This window comes from Simochromis diagramma, unplaced genomic scaffold (assembly GCF_900408965.1).
Source record: "Simochromis diagramma unplaced genomic scaffold, fSimDia1.1 OVJJ01000320.1, whole genome shotgun sequence".
Taxonomy (NCBI): Eukaryota; Metazoa; Chordata; class Actinopteri; order Cichliformes; family Cichlidae; genus Simochromis; species Simochromis diagramma.
In genome coordinates this window covers 13,160,877-13,186,147 of record NW_024386773.1, presented here as the reverse complement: position 1 = coordinate 13,186,147, position 25,271 = coordinate 13,160,877, and the positions used below count along the sequence as shown (strand labels likewise).

Below are 25,271 nucleotides of genomic sequence, written 5' to 3'. Positions count from 1 at the left end.
TCACAAATCAGGATAGTGAGATGATGCAGGAAGGAGGAGAAGAAGCTCAAGATCACATGTGGGAAAAAAAAGTTGCGGAAAAGATGTAAGTGGGCATATAAGCCTGTTACACTGTGGGCCACACACAGCGCACTTTGGTTCAGACCTAAAACAAATCGGTTTTCTGTCAGTATAAAGAAGCTACACATTTAATCCCTGAGATATCTTAATGTAAGAAAAAAGTCCAACTAGGAAACTTACTCTCAGTTTTTCTGCACAACAAAGAAATGTTGCTACAGCAGATAAGAGACATCTGTCAGCACATCACTTTGGGCTTAAACTGCAAGAAATAAATATGTAAAATTATAGAAAGTAGCTCATCACCCAGAAAGTTTTTATTAAATCAGAGATTTTTTTTATGTTTATTTATTACATAATTACTTTGGTGCTGTATGAATAGCCATTGAGAAGGTCTTTATCAGTGCAACGAGTTGTAAACATTTATTAAATTATAGTTCAGATTCAGGTAAACACAATTTTAAATACAGTTTATGCTTTCCTTCACATTTTCCAGTGGACCGGATTGGAGTCTTTCTTGAGGCAGTTATGGCCCCCAACCCTCATGTTTGACACCACTGATTTAAGCAGAATTGAACACGTGACACAGACACTGTTGGCAATACAGTGAGGAAGTGTTTTAAAGTTTATACCTTAATAAGAAAAAAGGTAAGTCAGCTGTTCACAGCTGCAGTGTGTCCCTGCTGGGATATTAAAGCCTTAATGTAGGAAATAAAAGTAAATTAATTAAAAAAAAAAGAAGAAGAAGAAAAAGAAGAAGTGGCATTTGGGACTTTACACGTTTTTATCACACACACACACACACACACACACACACACACACACACACAGCTTACATCCCAGATGTAAGATATAAGAGATATTACGATGACGGTGTTAGAGCCGGTTTAACGCAGCTGCGCTGATTCTCCGCGGACAGATTAAAACTTTAAAAACAGCCTCGCTGAACTCTGAATAACCGCTGAGCGCCGCAAACGCATCATAAAAAGTCTTTCATACAGGAGACGTGTCTCACTCGGAGATCGGCTCTTGTTACGGAATGTGACGGAAAAAGCCGAAGACCGCCTCCGAGAGAGAAGACGGACCGATGAGCGCTTCAGATGGAGGAAAGCTGCGCGCGCACGGCGCACTGTGACAGCCCTGCAGCAGGAGGCTGAAGTTTCCAGCACGAGGAGGTCGCGCGGGTTTTACAAGGTTTCTTGTTTGTTTTCCAGCGATCACATCTTTTTCAGAGGTGGAGGAGTGAAAAACTTCATCATGGGGTGAAGATGACATCACAGGTAAGTCGCATTAAAACACACCAGCATCTTTTTTCGTCGCGTGGTCTTAGTGAAATAGATTTAAAGTGGCAGCTCCAGTTATCCCAGTTTACTCTGGGAAGTTTCGCCCTTTTGTTTGCAGCACTGCTTCTCGCTCACGGAGGGAGTTTGTTGTTGAAGATGCTTTTTCCCCACCGCTGTGATTCCAGGCTGCAGGTGCTGAATTATAGATCAACTTTATTTCTGTATGTGCACCAAAGCAGCTCCCCGGAGAGCTCAGCATGTAATTACAGACACACCGAGGCTCCCAGTGTCTCACTCGTATTTAATGTGGGGGGCAAGAAAATATTTAAAGTATTATTTAAGATTTCATTAACAAGCTGTGGAGCCCTTAGTGGGCCTATTCTGATCTTTGTAAATTTCCTGTGGTGTATACTATTTCAGTGGATGTTCATACTAAATATGTAAAAACTTAAATAATATTCATCCCTGTCAACCACAAGCTCAGACTGTCTGAAACACTGAGGTTTCAGACAGTCTGAGGTTCACTCAGCACTTACATCCCTAAGAACTGTCTCAGGGACAAACCTTCTGTTTGCAAGGGGCAGCCAATCTGAAGAAAGCCATCCTGTACATGACAAATAAGGATTATTTCAAAATCTGAATCATGCAAAGCCACTGTGGTAAAGTCTGAGAATAAACATCTGAAGCTGGAAATGAGCATAATAAGCCCATTTTAATACGACAGATGCAGTGCAGCGGGTAATAAAGAGCTATGTTTGTTTCATTTAGTGAAACAAAATCTAAAAAATGGGTCAGCTCTAGGTCAGTGTTGGTGTCAGAAACAGAGGCTTTGAGGAAATCTATCATTTTAGAGCTGCAGTGGCTGAACAGTGTTTCCAGATAACAAAAACAAACATACTTTAAAGTTATCGTGGGGAGTTTCTTATCCTGAACAAACTCCTTCGAGCTAAAGTCAGTTACTGAGCGTCGGGAGCAGTTTACTCTAACAACAACATAATCCAGGCTCAGTGAAGGCTGTGTGATATGTCTGTGACGGTTCTCAGTCATCCAGGTCATCGTAGTCTAAGGAGCTTGGAAAGAAAAGCGTCTGGACTTCTTTAGGTTGCTTGAAGACGTTTCACCTCTCATCCGAGAAGCTTCTTCAGTTCTAGGGTCAAATGGTGGAGAGTCCCAGATTTAAGCCCTGTGGGAGTTTCCCCCTAAAGAGAGACAAAAGGACCCCCTGATGATCCTCAACCTAATCACATGAGCCAAGGTGTGAAAACGGGTGTGGGTCACAATCAGCCAGGGTTTCAGGTGAGTTCATTGTGAAACCTAGTCCAGGATGTGAGTGGGCATTAAGGCGTCTGGGAAGGGATCTCCCAGACACTCTCTGATACACCGGCTACATCCCCTATGTATCAGAGAAACTCAGGAGAGTTTTCTCCAAGCATGACATCCCAGTGTACTTCAGACCCAGCAACACACTCAGACCGAAACTGGTTCACCCGAAAGACAAAACTCCCAAACACAAACTTCACAATGTGGTGTTTGCTGTACAGTGCAGCGAGGAATGCCCAGACCTCTACATTAGAGAGACCAAACAGCCACTTCACAAGCGCATGGCACAACACAGAAGAGCCACCTCCACAGGACAAGACTCAGCAGTCCATCTGCATCTTAAGGTCAAAGGTCACTCTTTCGAGGATGCCAACGTTCACATTTTGGACAGAGAGGACAGATGGTTTGAAATAGGAGTGAAAGAAGCATCTATGTCCACTGTGAACGACCATCTTTGAACAGAGGCGGTGGCTTACGACACCAACTGTCCGCCATCTATAATCCAGTTTTGAGATCCTTTCCCAGACGCCTTAACGCCCACTCACATCCTGGACCATCTAACCTCAGGAATTCGCATGATAGGGTGGGGCCAGGTTTCACAATGAGCTCACCTGAAACCCTGGCTGACTGTGACCCACACCCGTTTTCACACCTTGGCTCATGTGATTAGGTAGAGGATCATTAGGGGGTCCTTTTGTCCCTCTTTGGGGGGAAACTCCCACGGGGTTTAAATTAGAGATGGACTGATCTGATATTACGTATCGGTATCGGTCCCATACTGACCTAAATTACTGGATCGGATATCGGAGAGAAATAAAAAATGTAATCCGATCCGAAGTATCACAAAATCACCTCACAAAACGCGCTACTTGGCGTAACCCAGCTTGGCGCATCGGAGCAGTATGTGTCACGTGATAGAGCGGCTGTTGTCTGCGACACCTGTCGGCGGTCTGTTGGAGCATTTGGAGCCTCGCTACATGCTTCCTAACCGCGGCATTTCATCTTGGCAAAAACTTTCCCAGAGAAGTAAAGCAAGTGTGTAAGTTCATCCCTGAATGTTTGCAGAGTATTTCCACGTTAAGCTTAACAACTGATATATTGAGCCACAGCTGGACTGACCATCGGAGTTCGATACTGAGGTGAAAAGGAAGCGATTTGTCCTGTATTTCAGCTAGAATTAAAAAATAGACACAAAGCTGGAGTTATTCTGTCTTTGCTGCGCAGTTGCATCTGCTCTCATTCACTCCCCCTTTCTCTCCTGTTATTACTTCAAACATGAAACTGATCAATGATCAGCTGATCGGGTTTTCTGCCGCAAGTCCGTCTTTCTTGTTTGTTTATCGCCCACTTTGCACTAGAAAGAGGAGACCAGCGGATAAACAACAGCAGCACGTTTAAGCGTGATAAGCTGTTGTTAGAATGTATTTATAAAAGCTGCTGGTCATGATGTCGGTTTGGATATGTGGTGAGAGGGAAACATGAAGATGAAACCAGGAGATGTCCTTACTGAACCATCAGAGCTGAACAGGTGATGGAGAAACAGGTTTACCTTTTAGGTGACATGAATGAGTTGAAGGGAAGTTATGAACTGTTTCTGAGAGACAAATAGCACCAGGATCCCTTTCTGTGTCGCTGACAGCTGGTAACTGTGCAGGGGCGGGTCTAGCAAAGTGTTGCCAGGGGGGCAGGTACGGCATTAACAGGGAGAGGGGGGCACAAAGACATACTTTTCTTTGTTATGTCATTTAAAAACTTTGAATAAATAATTATCTGAATCTTTCAACAAAAGAGGTCATCTGATTAAATGTATAGAAATCCATTATTGTATATAGTAACTAATAAGTCTAATATACACCCAGGTAAGCTACAGTACATTTTCCTTTGGTACCATCTGTGCAGTCTGCAATTCTGTTGAAGAAAGATGTTGAATCTATTTAATTATTGTAGAAAAATAATTGATTTCTGTGCATTTGTTTTACATTTGCATTAAATTCAGGTTGATTACATCGATTAAGGGCGGGGGGTGGTTCCCTAACATTTTTGCTGGGAGTTTGCAACCCTATTAGTTAGGTAGGTAACTACTCTTTAAAATACCAGAATAGGGAGGATGGTGTAGGTTTAAATTTATTAGATTGATCAGTGTTGCTAAACTATAAAATGTTTTGTGTGTAGTGTATTTTTTGCATACAGGTATAACAGAATAGCTTCGGTCGCTTGTTTTATAAAGCTTAAGTATGAACTTATACAAAATTGCAGCGAGATATTTATAAAAAACAGTTTTATTGATTACAAAATACGCTATATCGGCTTCATATCGGTATCGGCAGATATCCAAATTTATGATATCAGAATCGGTATCGGATATTAAAAAGTGGTATCGTGCCATCTCTAGTTTAAATCTGGGACTCTCCAGAGGTGAAAAGTCCAGTCGCTTTTCTTTCCAAGCTCCTTACACAAGGCTGTGTGATGAGTTTAAGAGGTCCAGTAAGACACTCCTGAGTTCAGATTATTTTGTAAGTTTTGTTTACATTCAGCTTTTATCACTAGAGGCCGTTTTCAGTGGTTAAATACTCTTGCCTCATCAGTTTAATGCATGGAGGCATTCGGTCGTTGAATCTTTCGAAATGGATTTCTGAACATGCATCAACTTCAGAGAGGGACCGTTAACTCTCGTGGTTTCACAACAATGTATGCATTTACAAGGATGTGCCACAAAGAGAGCATAAACAATTATGAAGGATGAAAAATAACCATAAAACCAACCACATGAAACAAGAAAACACAAGAGAACCACAAAGACCGACCATAAAAAAAACAGACAATGACCATGCAGAGACAAAACATTCACATAAATACGATTAACTAAAAATCACCAAAGAAACCAAACACAGCAAAGAGGAGACCAGAGATTACAGTGAAGTATATCCGAAATATATCAGCTGTGCATTACTGCGTGGCTGGATTCTAATGTTTCAGCAGCTGAATGTAATGTTGGCGTTTTCAGACTGAAATCATATTTCATAAATTATTCATGGACAACTTTTAAATAAACATGTAGCTACACACGAATTCAAAGGGATGTAAAAAAATCTGTTTTTCTGTTAAAAATGTGGTCAAGTGTAAAAGAGCGTTATATAGTAACGTACATGGAAGTATTATTATTATTATTATTATTATTATTATTATTCTTGTCCAGCGCTCTGTGAGTTCTTACACCCGTCTCTGAGTTTGACCCAAACATGCCGCTGACGGATGAAGACAGATTCCAGCTGCGGTGAAGCGAACAGTAGCCAGGACGTGTGACCATAAATCAGTGAGCTGAGCGAAGAGAAACCTGATTAAATACCAGCAGGAAGACAGTGAAAGATTCAGGAGCAGATGAAGTCAGAGCGTCCTGGTTAAAACGCCATTATGTCCACATTAGGTTAACACCTGTCTGCGATTCCTCGGGCGATTTCCTACACTCGGTAATTAGAGGCTGTGTAACCTTGTTACATTACATTATAGCTACACTTTACCTGCAGCGAGGCACTTACTGCAGCCTCACAATGGATGGATGGATGGATGGATGGATGTCCTCGGTCCTGCTAGAGTGAGCACCACATGAGAAGCAACCGTTTGGATATTTACACCTGTGCTGCCTTTGTTTCCCCTGCAGCATCTGCTGCCTGCTCCACTCTGTGTGTCGAGGACGGCCACACAAAGGCTCAGAAATATAAGGAGGGTGTACACTGAGGGAATATCAGTCACAATCCAAACTGGAAGCAGCATTTTCTGTCTGAAGTGCATCTGACCTATTAAAAGTGGCTTAAAATATACACAACAGTTTAGTACTGATGTGACCATGTGACACATGTTTAACCAGATTTCCCCACATAAAAGCAGCCTGACACGTCGTCAGCTCAGACTGATGACTGCAAAAGTCAAAACACAGAAGATGAAGAGGAAATGTGTCTGCGAGTTAGCCCAGCAGGGATACTATTACAAGGAATAACTGAGCATAATTTTTTAAAAGCAACACAGTATGGCCTTAAAGCCTCACATTATTAGACTGCAGTATATATACTGATGGATTTTTGTGTTCCCTTTAAAGACATCAGTGAAAAAAAGAACAAATTGGTGCAGAAACACAAGTTATGAAGTGTCAGGTTCAAAAGTTTTTTGTGGGGGAATCCTCACCAGACGTGCCGTATAATATCCAGCTCTAGTCGTCACATGACGCCAAGTCTCAGCCCTCAGACAGGTCTTTGAAAGAGTGTCACGATAAACTGTTGTGTGGTGTGTTTGGGGGACGGCTGTAAATTGTAGCTCCAAAAACACGAGTTACACTCAGCTCAAACTGGAGATGATGGAGTGAAAATGAAAACAGTGCTGCAGACACCTTCATCCTCACAACCTTTACTTGTTGCTAAGCGATATTAATGCAATTCTTGGCAACTAAACAGGACTGAATTATGTTTTCCTGGCGGTCATGTTACCTTGGTATTGTTAAAAAACATCTTAAATCACAGCAGGAAGATTTGGGAGACGCTGATAGCATCACAGCACTTTCCACAATTTTGGGGGTTTGATGTGAACTTTGTAATTTACTCATCTGTTGTCTGATTTCATTGTGTAGCTTCTTTTTGTTGTGAAAGTATGCGCGCTGTGTGGGTGTTTGCACCGGGAGTACAGTAAATGAGCACGTGTGGGAGTTCTGGCTGCATCGATATATGTTTTTTTTTTGTTTTTTTAAACTTGATGGAGAAAGTTGCAAGAAACCATGAGGTCAGAAGAACCGTTTTAAATCTTCTGCTTCTTGCACAGAAACACTTTGAAAATGTGCAAACTGTGGTTACGCTTAGATTAAGTCTGGCTCTCAGCCAGTGCTCGTTGTGTTTTGTGGTCAACATGAAAATGTCTCTATGTACTTACATATTAGTTTCTGCCCCCCTGGTCTTAAAAGTGCATTTAGAGGAGCAGGTGGAGTTAGAGGAGCTAGAATTTTAAAAAGAAGCTCAAACGTTTGGAGCAGAAAATAAAGCTGAGACTCTTCTTTGTTACACGCTCTTCATGGGGGGTTTGATGAGTGCTGACTCAGCTTGAGATAAAGAAGACGAAGATTAAGAGCGAGAGATGAGTCATGATTCAGTCAGATGCACATTAACTGTCAAACGATCACAGCTTCCATTAAAATGTTGTGTCTGTCATCAAAGGGGTCGTATTCAGCTAATTTCCAGCCCCAAGAATAGCTCTGAGTGATCGCACTTCAAAACAATCCTTGTTTATGTCATGGTGAAACTTCCAGTTCATCCTCTGTCTGAAACCAGACGATTTAGCTCCTCCCAGCTTGTTTCTGATTGGTCGCTCATCACAAACTGAAGGTTTTGGGGAATATATTATTTTCTATCCCCATCCATAATGTCCAGGATGGACATGGGTGGAGATGTCCACTCTTTATGACATCACAAAGACCCAAGAGCAGAAAAAACTGTGTGAATCTGAGTGTTTAGCACAGTCTGAAGCCTGGAACATGTGACTCATAGAAGGAAGGAGGAGAAGGATAAACTGTGCAGGTTTCCTCTACCTGTACATGACGTATAGATGCAAGAACAAGAATAAAACTTGATCGTCAGAGTGAGTGATAGTAGAACAGAGAGGCATTATTTATCATTGTTAGTGATACTGAATCGCAGTACTTACTCCTCACTAGAAGGCTGCGGTTGCCGAATATAAAGCAGCTCTCATGTAACTGAATCTGGACCGTAAAGATCGCGTGTACTCAGAAAACCATGCGTCGATAAATTCCCTTTGAAAAAAAAACGTTGACAAATGCCTCTGAGCTTCGGCCCAGCAGAACCACGGCAGAAAACGCCGATTTAAGTTAGGAAACGTCACTTTGAATTGGCTTTTCCACCTCTGATGTCTTTTCCTTTTAAGATGATTACATTTTAATGCTTGTTTTCTCTCGCTGTCTCACTCATGTGTCTTACTCACAGATTCACATGTGAGACAAGACTCAAGAGGGGGGGTAATGAGAAGTCTTCACAGAAACTGCTGCAGATCTGTGTTTGTGTCCTGTGGAGATTTAATTCAAAGCTGAACTGATTTTTATGTCTGAGCACAGCTTGGCTGTTTGGGTTTTATCCATATACGTTCACAGTTTTTGAAATTAACCAGCAATTTTATCACAAATGACTTACACAAAGGGAAACTGTTGCAGCAGAGACATGCGGGGATGCGGTGAAAGGAAATGAATGGTGACAGATGGTTGAGTATACTGGCATGATGTGGTAAATATGTTGGAAAGGGTATGTTTACAGGACTCAGGCTAACACACTGATAGATCAGACTCACAGTTTCTTTTTTATCTACATCGTGTCTTTTAATAATGTAACCACAAAATGAAATGTCTCTAAAAAGTGTCACAGCGGTGTTTTTCAGTTTGTGTTCATTTCGTTGTCTTTGTGTCTCAGCTGATCTAACCATGGGGAAGGAGAGTCTGCCCAGCTGGGCTCACCAGGACTCTGACGAGGGTCTCGTCCACGTGAACGTCGGAGGTCTGAAGAGGAGCCTCTGTTCCAGCACGCTGAAGAAATTCCCAGACACCAGACTGGGAAAGCTGCTGGCATGTGACTCAGAGGAGGCCATACTGCAGGTGTTTGGGTGTGAGCGGGATACGACTGACACGGGACCTGATGGATTTTTGCTTGACTTGCTAAAAGCCCACCTGCTTCTCTTCTTCTTCACTCTTCCTCTGTCGTATTCCCACCTTTCCTGCTACAGGTGTGTGATGACTATGATGTGCAGGAGAAGGAGTTTTACTTTGATAGGAATCCCGGCCTGTTCCCTTACGTCATCCACTTCTACCAAACTGGAAAACTTCACATCATGGAGGAGCTGTGCGTCTTCTCCTTCAGGTCTGTCTGAGCAACATTCATTTTAACATCCTCATCCTTCTGCATCCCAGAGAACCTTTACACCTGTCATACCAATCCAGCTGTAACTGATTGTAGATGTTTGTGACTCAAACAAAGGTTTTAGTCTGTTCAGTTTTTCTTGGTTTATCTGACCTGTAATCAGACACAGCAGCTGCTAACAGACTTCACTGTTCATTGTTGCTTTGCATGAAAAACTTTAAAGCCTAAAAACATAAACAGTAAAATGAATTCATCAACTCTACACAATCGTGTAAAATTTAAGCAGCTGATCCTTTAAAAAAGTCACAAACCCAAACTACTAAGACTAAGTTGTAACATCTCACCTCTTATTCATGATCTCACACACTGAAGCACTGCTGTTGTGCACAAATGTGACATCATCTACAGTCACTGAGCGTGCAGCGCTGGTGGTGGAGGCTTTGATTGGTCCCGTGTCCTGGACATGAACGCAAAGACTGAGCTCCACGGTTGGATTGTTTTTGTTTTACTTTTCTTTAACTTTTGTTAAACTGAGGTTTGCTCAAAAAGCCTGTTTGGTTACCTTCAGGAACACATCCTGGTTTTCACACCAAAGCAAATCTGCAAATCCTGTAGTGGATCTTCAGGTGTGTCAGTGTTATATTTGTGCTGGAAAGAACAAGCAGAGATTTAACGTGAATTAGGCCTTTGGCCTGCTTGCATATGTCCTTTGTTTATGCAGCATAATTATAGGAGTCATGGATCCATTTAGTGCACTAATAACATTGGAAGCAGATGAAGAAAAAAAACACATGGAAATCATTTTATTTTGATGTAGTTTGTACTTTTCTTTTAATACTGCATAGATAACCTTGATTTGGCTTCTATTCCCCGAACAGCCAGGAGATCGAGTACTGGGGCATCAATGAATTCTTCCTGGACAGTTGCTGTAGTTACCGTTACCACGACCGCAAACTGGAGAGCAGCCGACATCGCAGCTGGGACGATGAGAGCGACGCCAGCAGCGTAGACACATCTGTGGACGAGATATCCGACTTAAACAAGTAAAAGACACACAGCTGCACTTTCTTTCTCCTTTTTTTAAAATAAATTATTAACTCGCTGCCTTTTTCCACCCTCGCAGAGACATGCAGCACTTCCAGGAAGTGCGTTATGGGAACATCAGGAAGTGTTTGTGGTTGACGCTGGAGAACCCGGGATACTCCATCCCCAGCAAGCTCTTCAGTCTGCTCTCCATCGGAGTGGTGCTCACATCCATCTCCACCATGTGTATCAACAGCATGCCAGAGTATCAGGTGGGTACGGCGAGCTGGAAACGTGGAGACCAAACAACACGGTTCAGTCAGCTTTCAGCAGGAAGCATCTGTTGGCTTCATCGGGCTGATTTAGGCTCAGATGAAGACAATTAGAGTATTTAACCCTTTTCATCCACAGTTTCATTAAAACAGTTTATTTGCTCTCAGAGTCAAACTCAGTGAAATCAAATAGACAAACTAATTTTGTGTGACTTACACTCGTCTAATATTACCAAAGATGTCTTTCACAAAGAGCCTTAAATCCGCTCTGAGAAAGACAGAAAAACATGCTTGAAGCAACCTTATGAACTGAAAACAAAGTAAAAAACAGATAATTGTTTGCATTTGCATTTATTACAACAGATCATTTCTGTTTAGCCACCATGTGTCTGTTTCTCTTTTCTTTGGCTCTAAGATCAGCGTTCATGCTGAACTGAGCATTCTACCTTTGATGTCTGTTAAAGCAAATCCTGTCGTTGAAAAGATACATGAATAAAAATTTCTGTTTGTAATTATTTCAAAATAAAAATATCTAATGGGCTCTCAAATTTTAATACATTTGAAATCACTAAATGTTTAATTGAAAAAACTTTTAGAAACTGTCCTCTGTCCTTTTTGTCTCCCAGACTTTTGATTCTGATGGAAAGTTGATTGAAGAGCCGACCATGCAGGCGCTGGAGGTGTTCTGCTCCTGCTGGTTCACCTTCGAGGTGAGGTGATTAAAACTAAGCATGCTGTGAACTGTTTTACTGTGCACTAAAAACTCACTGGGTCTAATATTTGAGGTTGTGTATAAGGGCATTTCCCATGCATGTCAATGAGAAGAAAAAAAGTAATAAACTTAACTGTGTATCAGTTAAGCAAACAATAAAGATAATATGCTTTAAAATGATCATAAATATGTATATGGCAGTTTTAATCTCACGCTGGAGATTTATCAAAGGGAAGATGAAACACAGCACAGAGTTTAATGTCTTTGCAGGGATGAAGGAAAAGGCACTTTAAATACTCCTGAAAGATAGCAACGTGCTACACGGTGAAGGCAGGAAACACAGAACAGAGAGGATCACTCCGAAAATATACGGAGCAGGAAGTGGAAAAAAAACCAGAGAAACAGGTCGTGAAGGAAGACACGGGGACAACTTCACAAAGACTAACAGAGTAAATACAGCAGAGAGAGAAAGGTACACAAGGAGGGAATTAAACTTATGGAAGCCAAGTGAGGAAATACCCTTCAAAATAAAACAGGAAGAACGTCAGTTTGAGGTTTGAGCCCGACCCACGTTCCTTTACTGTGTATCTTTCCCCGCTCTCTCTCCCCTCTTTACTGCTGTCCTATCAAATAAAATACCCGTCACATAAATCTTTAAAATAAAGAAGGAAGTAAAATGAAAGGAAGACAAAGAACATCACACAAAGACGCGGGGAACTCACGAGACACAGAGACGCCGTCTCTCCAGCGCGGGCCCAGACCCGCCGTGTTCCCCAGGAGGAAACAAGCACCAAAGGCGTTTGGAAAGGGAGGGGGGATGAGTGTGTGCATATCAGTGTATATGTATGTGTGTGTGTGTCCAGAGCTCTGCTGAGACAGTGTCCTTCACCCTGCCAGGCTAAGTAAACAGTCTTCCAGCCAACCCAGGTGGCCTTGCATGGGATGGGAAGAACAGTCTAAACACAGTCGTTATCAGGGTGTTTTGTTCGGCTCCAGCCTTGAGCCCACAGCTGGCGCCGAAGGGATAGCTGCGTTATGATGGTGGTTTTTTCTTTTGTGCAAACAACTCATGAGAATTTCAAAGCTGCTCTTTAACACTCCAAAACCGACACTGGCCTCTCAATCTCCGGTTGGAGAGCCGCGAGCTTCTCCATGATGTTATCAAACTTACGCTCCGTGGTGTTGTCATTCTTGTGCTCAAAGAGCAGATTCTGAGAACTCACGACTGCAGTGAGCTGCTCCATGATGTGATCCAATATACGCTCAGAGGTCTTATTCTGAGTATTCATGGCAGCTGTAAGCGTCTCCAAGCTCTTAACCGTGCTGCACTCAGTGAGCCCATTTTGAGAAACTCACGCCTCGTCCCATCGTTTCAATCCCAGCGGGCAGCCTTGGGGGGGTTTGAACAGCCGGTTCTGCTTTCTTAATTATTCGATAAGCCAGGGCCAAGCCAGCTCCGATCAGCAACAACCCTGTTATCATGGTTCTGAATAGGTCGATATCTTCAGCATCCTCGATCAGTTGATCATTCAATTTGTTTGACTTGCATCAGTTTAATTTTATTACTTTGTTTAAACCAAACACAAATTCCAGGCACAGTTAAAATACCTAACCCTAAATATTAGGCCCAAATATGTCAGTGCTGATAGAGACGCTGAACACAGAGGACAGTGACAAACGCTGAGTGTTTGTGATCTCTTTGAGGTCGTCACGCGGCTGCTGCTCGCACCAAACAGGAAGAAGTTCTTCCATCACCCTCTGAACATTATTGACATGGTGTCTGTGGTTCCCATCTACGTCACTCTGCTCTTTGACATGACTCTGGGATCCGAGTCCGAGCTGGGCAACCTGGGACGACTCATACAGGTCTGTGCTGTGGATGTGGACCGCATGCTGCTCTGGTAAAAATGTAATGAAGGATTCGTCACATTTGTCATAATCGCTCAGTAAAGGCTGTGATAGTTTGTATTTATGGTGACAGTGTCTGATATGCAGTGTTAATCTCATCAGTCCCATCAAAGAGCACACTGTTAATATTACATGCACCATCTGTGGAGGTTCTGCTAGCCTCAAACTGTAACGCTGAGACAGTATTAATAACTGCAGACCATGTAGAGTGAGATCACACAAGCAACAACAACCAGTTCTTGGACCACACTCATTTTATATTACACACGATGAAGAGAAATCATAAAGGAAGTCAATGTAAGAGTGTATGCTTACTCACAGGTCTTAATGTCACACTTAAGATTCTCCTGTAGCAGGAGGAAACTAAGGCTTATGGATTGTAGCTCCATTAGTCTGATATATTTCCAGGTCCTGAATGACAGTCTAGCATTTCATGGATCTGTGCGGCTAATTAGTGCACAACTATGATACATGTGTAACTGGAGCTATTTCTCAATCAATATTTCTAAATTGACAAACAGATTCAAATGCCACAACACAAAACCTGCTCTTTATAACAACGACGTTCAGTTCATTTTAAATTTAAAACATCCGGGTCAGGGATTTTTTTAGGGTTTTGTTTCACAATCGAGTAGCTTTTTATGATTCCCAGTTCAAAACAGTTATATTTAATGAGGCGCCTCCGTTCACCCACTGTTCAACCCTTTATCACACCAGTATCATACTGGGCCTGGGCTTATTTTATCATTGTGGCTGTAAAATTATAAAATAATTCTCATCTTTCAGGAACCATTTTTTCTGTAGCCCAGTGTGGTTGAGGAGTTACAGTAATGTGAAGCTGATTTTTCCATGAATGCTTTGTGCTTCCCTGATACCCCAAATATCTCCCTAAAGCTCGTCTTGTCTTCTTTCTGAAACGGATTGAATTTTGTCTCTAGCAGAAGCAGTAACAGAGTTACTGTCATTTAAAGAGCACTAAAAATAAAATGGGCCTGCTGCTGAGCTAATGCTAGGGTCTTCAACACCAACATGTCTTTGATGCAACTTCCTTCCGATTGGCTGTTCCTCGCAAACAAAAGCTTAGAGCACATGGTGGGTGTGGCTTCTGTGCTCATTAGAAAAAAACCCGTCTGAAGCTCGCGGCGATTACGCGTCCGTACACTGACCCCGTTATTTGAAGCTTCGTGACTCCACCGTTGGATCAGTGTAGTGAATGTCTGCAGCTGCTGCCGTGCAGCCAGAGTTCGACTCTTTGTAAAGATTCAGACTCATAGTCCACTCTGTGTCCTCTCAGGTGTTCAGGTTAATGAGGATCTTCAGAGTGTTAAAGTTGGCGCGACACTCGACAGGCCTGCGATCACTGGGAGCAACACTGCGGGTGAGTGGGGACTCTGTCTGCTCACACAGACACACAAAGTTTTGTAATGTGTGGATCCCATACACACAGCGACATTAACCGGCCGTACAAACAACGTGACTGATTTTTATTTTGTAGTTTTGTGACATTTTGTTCTGTTGACCTTTCTGTAGACGCCTCAGATACAGGTTGATGGATTGTGAGCAGATCTCAGCTGATGTGATGCACACTGTTTTGGAGATGACGCACAAAAAAGACAACGGAAGGAAACTTAAGTTTGCATGTGGGCTGCAGTTTTTAACACAAGATCTCACTGATGTTCACTTGTTGAGTTTAGGGGAATTGTCTCAGTGTGTTTGAGATGGAAGAAAAACAACATTAGGAAACACATGACTTAGCAATTCCAATTAGCTAGCATTGCTGTGGATGGTTTATAATTCAAATCATGCTTTCAAGGTATAAGTTGGATTAGCGAGGTCATCTGTAAAAGTCTTGAAGCTAGCACAATTTATGATGGCAACATTTACACTTTAAGTCATGTTTACACATTAATCTGCTCAGAATCTCTTTATGCAACCTTTAACATCTGATGGAAACTTGGTTTAATATTCTAAATCAGTCCAAGCAACCTTTTTGTGTATATTGTGTATGTTTAGTATCATGTGTAATGTATCAATGACACCAGCGGGGAAAATGGACGCACCATCCCAATTCCTAAAAAGTTGGGACGCGGCGTAAAATGTTTTTGTAAACCTCATAGACCCAAAGTTTATTCACCGAGAAGCTCAGAGAGACCGTTTCTAAGAAGTAAAATATTCCAGAATAATGTCTGTGAAGGTTCTCAGTCATCCAGGTCATCGTAGTCTAAGGAGCTTGCAAAGAAAAGCGTCTGGACTTCTTTAAGTTGCTTGAAGACGTTTCACCTCTCATCCGAGAAGCTTCTTCAGTTCTAAGGTCAAATGGTGGAGAGTCCCAGATTTAAACCTAGTGGGAGAATCCCCCCACAGATGGTCGCGTCCATTGTGAGCGACCATCTTTGAACAGAGGCGGTGGTTTACGACACCAACTGTCTGCCATCTATAATCCAGTTTTGAGTTCCCTCCCCAGACGCCTTAACGCCCACTCACATCCTGGGCCATCTGACCTCAGGAATTCGCATGATAAGGTGGGGCCAGGTTTCACAATAAGCTCACCCGAAATCCTGGCTGATTGTGACCCACACCCATTTTCACACCTTGGCTCAGGCGATTAGAGGATCATCAGGGGGTCCTTTTGTCCCTCTGTGGGGGGAAACTCCCACTAGGTTTAAATCTGGGACTCTCCACCATTTGACCTCAGAACTGAAGAAGCTTCTCGGATTAGAGGTGAAACGTCTTCAAGCAACTTAAAGAAGTCCAGACGGCAGGTTAAAGCTCTATCGTGCAAACAAGAAGCCGTATGGGAACGTGATCCCGAAACGCCGCCGTCTCTCATAGCTGATTAAAATTGGACTGAGGCAACGTGAAAAACTGTTCTGAGGTCAGACAAACTGAAATGTGAAATTCTATTTGGAAATCATGGATGCTACGGCCTCTGGACTAAAGAGCAGAGGGAACATCTGGCTTGTTATCAGCACTCAGTTCAGAAACCTGCATCTCTGATGGTATTACATATGCTTCCATCCAGACGACAACTTTTCCAGGGAAGGCCTTCCTATTCCCGCAGCACAGCTCCTTGGATAGAGTCCAAGTGCTGAAGTGGCAGCCTGCAGTCCGGACCGTACACCAACTGAAAATCGCTTCTCGCCTGCTGCACATGCCGTCCATCTGAGGATTAGTGATTAGTTTTAAGACCCGCTCGAGCCAAACCTCTCAGACTGTGATCAGTCAGCATACCTGTTAAGCCACTGACCTGCAACAGACATCTTTCCCAGGATTTCCAAGCTGGTCTGTGTGCACTGAGAAAGGAACTGAGGAAACTTACCTGCCTGTCCACCCGCCACCGCTCCTCCCGTCCCTCCGAGGATGTCAGGATAGTCTAACCACTCCTCTGCTCTGGCTCTGACCGAGTCTTCTCTCCTCTGTTGACAAAACAGCCGGCTGAATCACCGTCCTGTGATTCATCAGCCTCAGGTCCTGCTGCCTTTTAAACCTTGTGTAAATACACTTGTTAAACAGCTCTGTCGGTTGCTGGGTTGTGAATGCAGAGTCCAGAACTTCAGAGTCTCCTTTGACTTATGACAGCTGGTCTCCTGAGTTCCCAGATGTTTATGGACTCATAATGCATGCATGTGGGAATGCACGGCCTGTCCCAGGATCCTGAGATGGACTACTGTCATCAAATTCAAAATGAGCATTTATTTTTCTTAAAATTAGATATTTTGTCAATTCTATTGTGAACATAATCTGATATTATGAAAATCCATGTATTTTGTTTTATTTGACATTTTTTGGAGGTTGGAGTTGTTGATGAAGGATCAGGGACCATGCTGCTCCTCCTGGTTTTCATTACATCTGCACATTGTGTTTCCGTCTCGTCTCCTATACCGTGAGCTTGTTCCTTCCAGCAGAGGATTATTAAAGCCTTTATTAAAGTGCAGCACCACTTTAATAAAGTTCCTGATCCGTGACCGGCATTTGAAATGAAGCACTGAGAGCTTATTTGGTCTCTTTCCTGCATATCAAGTAATGAAAAAGCCTTTAACTCAAAACATTAGTTTAATGTTTAGTTTGATCTTGAAAATGGAAAACAAAACATTTCAGAAGTAAAGCATAATCTAATGAAAAAGCAGTTCTCTGAAAAAAGACCAGCTTCATTGTGAATTGACTTTTACTGCTGCTTATTTGTAGAAATGCTCCATTTCTCAGATAACTCATTTTTTTACTCCACTCACTGTTTTTTGCATACAAAGTTTTTTTTTCTCTTAGATTTGCTTTTCATAGTGCAAAGGATCCACATTTCTTTATTTTTTACACTTCTTTTTCAGCACCATCCTTCTTCATTTTAATATAGCTGACATTTGTTTCCTTTAAAGCAGGGGTGGGGGCCATTTCATTTTTTACAAAGTACCGTGTTACTAAGCCTCATGAGGTTTCATGGCTATTAATGCACTCACCACAAAACTTGCACACATTATTCTGTCTGTCTGTGGTCGTGTGAGAGCTGCTTGTTAAGGACTCAAACTCTGGGGAAGAGCGTTAACGTTGAGCTCTCAGCTCATCATGTTTAGCATGTTTCGAACTGTAATGGCGCCGGCGCCGCGCCACAAACTGGGCACAGCTTGCCTTTCACCTAAACAAAGAAAAACATCAGGTGTCCATTTTTCCTGGAACACGCAGCGTTCTGAATCCACCTTCATTTTCATGACAGCTGCCAGGATTCATCCTTTGTTGTCAATCACGTAATAACGTACAGCACGTGCTGTATTCAATTCAATTCAATTTTATTTATATAGCGCCAAATCACAACAAAAGTTGCCTGAAGGCGCTTCATAGGTACAGAGAAAACCCCATCAATCATATGCCCCCCTATGAGCAAGCACTATGGTGACAGTGGGAAGGAAAAACTCCCTTTTAACAGGAAGAAACCTCCGGCAGAACCAGGCTCAGGGAGGGGCGGGGCCATCTGCTGTGATTGGTTGGGGTGAGAGAAGGAAGACAGGATAAAGACATGCTGTGGAAGAGAGACAGAGGTTAATAACAGACATGATTCAATGCAGAGAGGTCTATTAACACACAGTGAGTGAGAAAGGTGACTGGAGAGGAAAAACTCAGTGCATCATGGGAATCCCCGGCAGCCTACGTCTATTGCAGCATAAGGGAGGATTCAGGGTCACCTGGTCCAGCCCTAACTATATGCTTTAGCAAAAAGGAAAGTTTGAAGCCTAATCTTGAAAGTAGAGATAGTGTCTGTCTCCTGAATCCAAACTGGAAGCTGGTTCCACAGAAGAGGGGCCTGAAAACTGAAGGCTCTGCCTCCCATTCTACTTTTAAATACTCTAGGAACAACAAGTAGGCCTGCAGAGCGAGAGCGAAGTGCTCTAATAGGGTGATATGGTACTACAAGGTCATTGGCTCCCCGTGTGTTTCAGGATCGATTGTAAAGTTCTTTTATTGGTTTTTAAATGTCTTAATGGTCTCGGGCCGTCTTATCTCTCAGATTTGCTTTTACCATATGAACCCTCGCGGACCCTGAGGTCCTCTGGCACTGGCCTTTTGATTGTTCCTAAAGTCAGGACACATGCTCACGGAGAGGCAGCCTTTCAGTGGTATGGTCCTCGTCTGTGGAACAGCCTGCCGGAGGAGCTCAGGGCCGCAGAGAACGTACATGTTTTTAAGAACAGGCTCAAGACCCAGCTTTTTAATTTAGCTTTTATTTAACGTTTATTTATTCTTTCCTGTTATTCTATTTACATTATTAATTTAGGTTTTACCTAATATTTATTGATTTTATTCTTATTCTTTTTTTTTTTTTAACTTCTTACTCTATTTATATTTATATTGTATCTTATTTATTTTATCTTTTTATTCTGTATATACTCTTATTACGTCATATCTCCAGTGTTTCCTCGGAGGGCGCTCTCTGCACCGGGGCTTTGATCGACCGTGGCTGCTGGGGCTCTGGGGGTCCTCCCTCCTGCTGTGTGCCCAGCCTGGTGGCTGCGGTCTGTGACCGGCTCCCGGTGCAGACGGCTCCCTGTTATAGTGTTTCCTCGCCTGGCTCATGTGTGCCCAGCCCAATTTTTACTCTTTAAGTGTGTGTGTGTGTGTGTGTGTGTGTGTGTGTGTGGGGGGGGGTATGTATTCACGATCGTTTATGTTAATGAGAGTGTGGGGAGTGAGTTGGAGGGTGGGGTGGGCTGCTTTTAACCATGTAAAGCACTTTGTGCTACATCTTTGTATGAAAAGTGCTTTATAAATAAAGATTGATTGATTGATTAAGATAAGATGGGGCCTGATTATTTAAGACCTTGTATGTGAGGAGCAGGATTTTGACTTGGACGTAGATAGCCGTCTGTTTTATCTCAGAAAACTAATGACTGTCAGTGTTTTTTTTTCCATATTTTTTTATTCATGCTATAAGTTACATATATAAAATATATGCATGTTATTGCTTTGCGGTCCGATTGAAACGGTCTCGCACGCGACCTGGAGGCCGGACGTTCCCCACCCCTACTTTAATCTGTGTTAAATTCTGCTGTGTTGTCAGATTGTGTTGCTCATTGCTTTCAGTAAGAAGTTCATGTGATTGTTTTCACTGATTGTTGGCAGGATTATAAAAAGTTATGGGCAGAGTTCCCTAAAAACGTTACAGGAGACGGGACACATCGCGTCAAAATGTCATAAATACATATATAACTGAAATAAGAAAATCTCAAGAATGTCAACAGATTATTACAAAGTGATTTCACATCTAGATGTCCTGAAACCAGGAACTGAAGTCATCCATTATATGGAGGACTTTCAGCTTGGTGGAGGAGTGCGGCAGTCGAATACAAACATTTTTAGTTTTCGAAATCAGTATTTCCACATGTTCTCTTCTAGTCTTCTTAGAAAACCTTCTTTTATGAGTTTTTATGAGGAAGTGCAAAACTTTAGAAGTAGAGTCACATTTACAGAGACAAACATTTTGTCAGGCGAGCTGCAGACACAAAGTTCACATCAAGAAAAAACACAGATGAGTGTTTTCTCCCGCTGGGCGGGAGTGGCGGTGGGCGTTTGGCTGTGACGCTGTCACAAACTGAACCTCAGTTATTGGATCGTGACTGATGAGGCTTTGTGCACAAACACATCTCAACCCCTCCATGTTTTATCTGCAGCACAGCTACCGTGAGGTGGGCATCCTGCTGCTCTACCTGGCCGTGGGAGTGTCCGTCTTCTCGGGTATCGCCTACACGGCTGAGTATGAAGAGGTAAAGTTTGACTGACGTGGGGTCGCGTTCCTCACTGGTGGAAATCATTTCACTTTTAGTTTGTGTTCAAATAAATTCTTTGAATTTGCCTTTTAAAAGTTTAACATCTTAGTTTCAGTGATTTCAGTGTCTGTTTGGCGTACGGTTTTACAGCCATCATCAGTTTACAGTTTGAATGTTTCCAAAACTTTCTGAGCAGTTTAAATTCCTCTCAGTATAAATGTCGGAATGCTAACACGGCGATGAACGTAGCAAACATTACATTGCGAAATGTTCGGCGGATGCTACGGTATGAAGACGGAAAACATGGCTACACACTTCAACCAACTACTCAGTTACTTTGTAACAAAGTCTTTGTGTTAATACTCACTCGTGTTCCTCCGGCCAATGAAATCCTTGAGCTGATTTTCATGACATTTGGCTAATTAAAAGGCTTTGGCTCACAGAGTGTTTTACTTTAATTAGTGTCGTTAGACGCTGATAAATCCTTCACAGCGTAATCAAGCTGTTAGCTTTGCTTTGGTCTGTAACAAATAAAAATATCAGTGAGTGAACAGTCGAAGTGGCAGTTTCCTGTTTTTCAGGGATATCTGTGATGTTGGAAGACACACCTGTTGGTGTAATTACTAATGATTCAATTCAAAGAGCACATTAGTCCGTGTGGTCAGAGGTTTGTCTTTATTTAATCTCTTCCTCTTGAAAATTAGAGCTTCAACTTTGTTCTGATAGATTTTATATAAAATCTAAGTATTTTATTATTTAATTGTGTTCTTCACATAATAATATTAATACATCTGAAAATCATCCCTCTGTGTCTGATTCCAGGATGTGGGCCTGGACACCATCCCGGCCTGCTGGTGGTGGGGGACGGTGAGCATGACCACAGTGGGTTATGGGGACGTAGTGCCGGTCACGGTGGTCGGGAAGTTGGCGGCAAGCGGCTGCATCCTGGGTGGCACCCTGGTAGTGGCGCTGCCCATCACCATCATCTTCAACAAGTTCTCCCACTTCTACCGTCGCCAGAAAGCTCTGGAGGCGTCGGTGAGGAACAACAACAGCAAGAAGATGAGGATGAGCTGCGAGAATGTGCCAGAGGAGGATGAAGAGGACGAGGGGTCAGACGGGGACAGCTGCTGCCTGGACGATGATGATATTGATGATATTGAAGAGGACGATATAGATTATGAGGATGAAGGAGGTGTAATAAACTATAGTTATGTGGAGCATCCATCTTACACGTCGATAACGAGGAAGAAGGAGCTGCATCAGCTGTGATGAAGAGCTGATGAAGAGCTGATGAAGAGCTGCTGAAGGCAGGAGATCAAAGCTGTTCAGATTCACTTCCTGCCTCATGCATGACGTGTTCATATGGAAACGATGACTGCATTCATATTTAATCTGGCTTTTATTTAAAACAAGGCAACACAAGAGTGATCTGTACGCTTCAAGTTTGACCTTTGAACTCATCGAGCATAAACAGGAGGACTAAAGTCCAGGAGGGCTGGGATTTGATCAGATTTTGGGGAATTTAAAGAAATCAGGAGTTGGAGGCATCGTGTTGTAAATTGGTTTTAATTATTAGCTTTGGGTTTCCATGACAAACCTACGTGATGGACGGTAGTTTGCTATTATTCGTGCATGTGGGCAGCTTTCAGGGTGGAAATTTGTTCTTTCTGATAATGAAGTTTTTATGTAGCTGTTAAAGATAAAACACCCAAAACAATAAAATTACATAAGGAGAGATTAAACACGAAGGTCTGCTCAAGAACCGAATCAATTGAGCCTTAACTGAGCTGGACTGAAGAGAAATAGCATGCACGTGTATGAAATGAAACGAATAAAAAGATTATGAAAGTCTGAATTGTTATTTTGTTCTTGAAGTAAAATGTATAAAGGTAACATTTGATAAAAAAAAAAAAGTTGGTCAACTTTGTAATTTGAAGCCTCAGTGGGAGCATTTTTGTAGTTTTCTGCAGGTAGAATAAGAAAAGTTAAGCTGTGTTTAGGTTAGCATAAAGACTGGAAAGAGGTCAACGCTAGAGTGACCAACCGTCCTCTTTTCCCCGGACATGTCCACTTTTCATGTTCTGTCCGGTTTTTTTGTTTTTTTTTGAGATGGATGAAAATGTCCGGGTTTTCCTACAGGCCTACAGAGGACTCATACAGGGAGTGCAGAATTATTAGTCAATTTGTATTTTTGAGGAATAATTTTATTATTGAACAACAACCATGTTCTCAATGAACCCAAAAAACTCATTAATATCAAAGCTGAATGTTTTTGGAAGTAGTTTTTAGTTTGTTTTTAGTTTTAGCTATTTTAGGGGGATATCTGTGTGTGCAGGTGGCTATTACTGTGCATAATTATTAGGCAACTTAACAAAAAACAAATATATACCCATTTCAATGATTTATTTTTACCAGTGAAACCAATATAACACCTCCACATTCACAAATATACATTTCTGACATTCAAAAACAAAACAAAAACAAATCAGCGACCAATATAGCCACCTTTCTTTGCAAGGACACTCAAAAGCCTGCCATCCATGGATTCTGTCAGTGTTTTGATCTGTTCACCATCAACATTGCGTGCAGCAGCAACCACAGCCTCCCAGACACTGTTCAGAGAGGTGTACTGTTTTCCCTCCTTGTAAATCTCACATTTGATGATGGACCACAGGTTCTCAATGGGGTTCAGATCAGGTGAACAAGGTGGCCATGTCATTAGTTTTTCTTCTTTTATACCCTTTCTTGCCAGCCACGCTGTGGAGTACTTGGACGTGTGTGATGGAGCATTGTCCTGCATGAAAATCATGTTTTTCTTGAAGGATGCAGACTTCTTCCTGTACCACTGCTTGAAGAAGGTGTCTTCCAGAAACTGGCAGTAGGACTGGGAGTTGAGCTTGACTCCATCCTCAACCCGAAAAGGCCCCACAAGCTCATCTTTGATGATACCAGCCCAAACCAGTACTCCACCTCCACCTTGCTGGCGTCTGAGTGGGACTGGAGCTCTCTGCCCTTTACCAATCCAGCCACGGGCCCATCCATCTGGCCCATCAAGACTCACTCTCATTTCATCAGTCCATAAAACCTTAGAAAAACCAGTCTTGAGATATTTCTTGGCCCAGTCTTGACGTTTCAGCTTGTGTGTCTTGTTCAGTGGTGGTCGTCTTTCAGCCTTTCTTACCTTGGCCATGTCTCTGAGTATTGCACACCTTGTGCTTTTGGGCACTCCAGTGATGTTGCAGCTCTGAAATATGGCCAAACTGGTGGCAAGTGGCATCTTGGCAGCTGCACGCTTGACTTTTCTCAGTTCATGGGCAGTTATTTTGCGCCTTGGTTTTTCCACACGCTTCTTGCGACCCTGTTGACTATTTTGAATGAAACGCTTGATTGTTCGATGATCACGCTTCAGAAGCTTTTCAATTTTGAGACTGCTGCATCCCTCTGCAAGATATCTCACTATTTTTGACTTTTCTGAGCCTGTCAAGTCCTTCTTTTGACCCATTTTGCCAAAGGAAAGGACGTTGCCTAATAATTATGCACACCTGATATAAGGGTGTTGATGTCATTAGACCACACCCCTTCTCATTACAGAGATGCACATCACCTAATATGCTTAACTGGTAGTAGGCTTTCGAGCCTATACAGCTGGGAGTAAGACAACATGCATGAAGAGGATGATGTGGACAAAATACTCATTTGCCTAATAATTCTGCACTCCCTGTATGTGCAACATCATCCCCGAAATGTGGTGTAAGTGGTTGTTCCCCACGCACAGACGGGACAGAGCACGGAGCAGCGCGCTGAAAAGATGCCAAAGCGCAAGTGCATCAAGAAATTTCTCTTGTACCATCCCAGTCGGAATAAATGGGAGGTGGAGTGCACTGTGTGCAGAGCTGGCACAGACATTTGTGTGTCTAACAAAGGTGCCAGAGATCTTGTTGCTCACATGGACACAGAAAAACGTAAAAAGGCTGCGCGAGGCGAAAATTCATCTAGTAAGTTGACTGAGTTCTTTGTTACACCTGGAAAAACGAGGGTGCTTGTATCTGGAGCAGAAGGTGCACTGACATTTTATACTATGAAGCATCACAATAGCTACACATCCATGGATTGCACTAGTGTGTTGCTAAAAAAACAAACAAAAAAACATTTCCAGACTTTAACACAACTAAAAAAGTTCAGCAGTGCCGCACCAAGCCTGAAGCTATTGTCTCTCTTGAAGCTATGAAATCCAGTACGGTGACATTTCTCAGACTTAAGTAACCATGGAACAGAGAAAATATTCCCAATTTGACTGGACGAATGGTGGCGTGCAAACAAAGTTAACTGAGGTTAGAAACGCCAATTTTTTTAATTTTTTTTTTTTTTTGCACTTGTTGACTTGTAAAAGCCTTTATGACATTTTTTATTTCACCATTCATTAACCGCACAGAGAAGGCATCTTTTAAATATGTTAAAATTTTCTTTAAACAAACAGTATTATTAAAATTCTTCATAACTGGGCCAAGTGTCCTCTGTTTTGGAAATCAAAATATGGTCACTCT

The 25,271-nt window shown here is 42.4% G+C and overlaps 1 protein-coding gene across 3 annotated transcripts; it reads left to right on the top strand.

Moving 5' to 3' along the window:
• The first annotated feature begins 935 nt into the window (after positions 1 to 935).
• si:dkey-43k4.5 (potassium voltage-gated channel subfamily S member 2) lies at positions 936 to 22,769 on the top strand. 3 transcript variants are annotated; one of them, XM_040009695.1, is made up of 10 exons: positions 936 to 1,337; positions 9,116 to 9,297; positions 9,426 to 9,559; positions 10,438 to 10,602; positions 10,683 to 10,854; positions 11,481 to 11,564; positions 13,271 to 13,432; positions 14,769 to 14,852; positions 20,629 to 20,721; positions 21,547 to 22,768. In XM_040009695.1, the coding sequence occupies exons 2-10, from the start codon at positions 9,127 to 9,129 to the stop codon at positions 21,994 to 21,996; spliced, it is 1,515 nt and encodes a 504-aa protein (XP_039865629.1). In that variant the 5' UTR covers positions 936 to 1,337; positions 9,116 to 9,126; the 3' UTR covers positions 21,997 to 22,768. The 3 variants fall into 3 exon arrangements, with proteins under 3 accessions (XP_039865629.1, XP_039865621.1, XP_039865640.1); XM_040009687.1 differs by lacking the exon at positions 936 to 1,337 and having other exon boundaries at positions 5,080 to 9,297; positions 21,547 to 22,769; XM_040009706.1 differs by lacking the exons at positions 936 to 1,337; positions 13,271 to 13,432 and having other exon boundaries at positions 5,080 to 9,297; positions 21,547 to 22,769.
• The last annotated feature ends 2,502 nt before the right edge of the window (positions 22,770 to 25,271 follow it).

Coding starts and splice junctions, on each gene's coding strand:
- si:dkey-43k4.5 (XM_040009687.1), top strand. CDS start 9,049: ATGTCTCTAAAAAGTGTCACAGCGGTGTTTTTCAGTTTGTGTTCATTT. Junction 9,560..10,437: donor CTGTGCGTCTTCTCCTTCAG/GTCTGTCTGAGC, acceptor TTCCCCGAACAG/CCAGGAGATCGAGTACTGGG. Junction 20,722..21,546: donor ACACGGCTGAGTATGAAGAG/GTAAAGTTTGAC, acceptor GTCTGATTCCAG/GATGTGGGCCTGGACACCAT.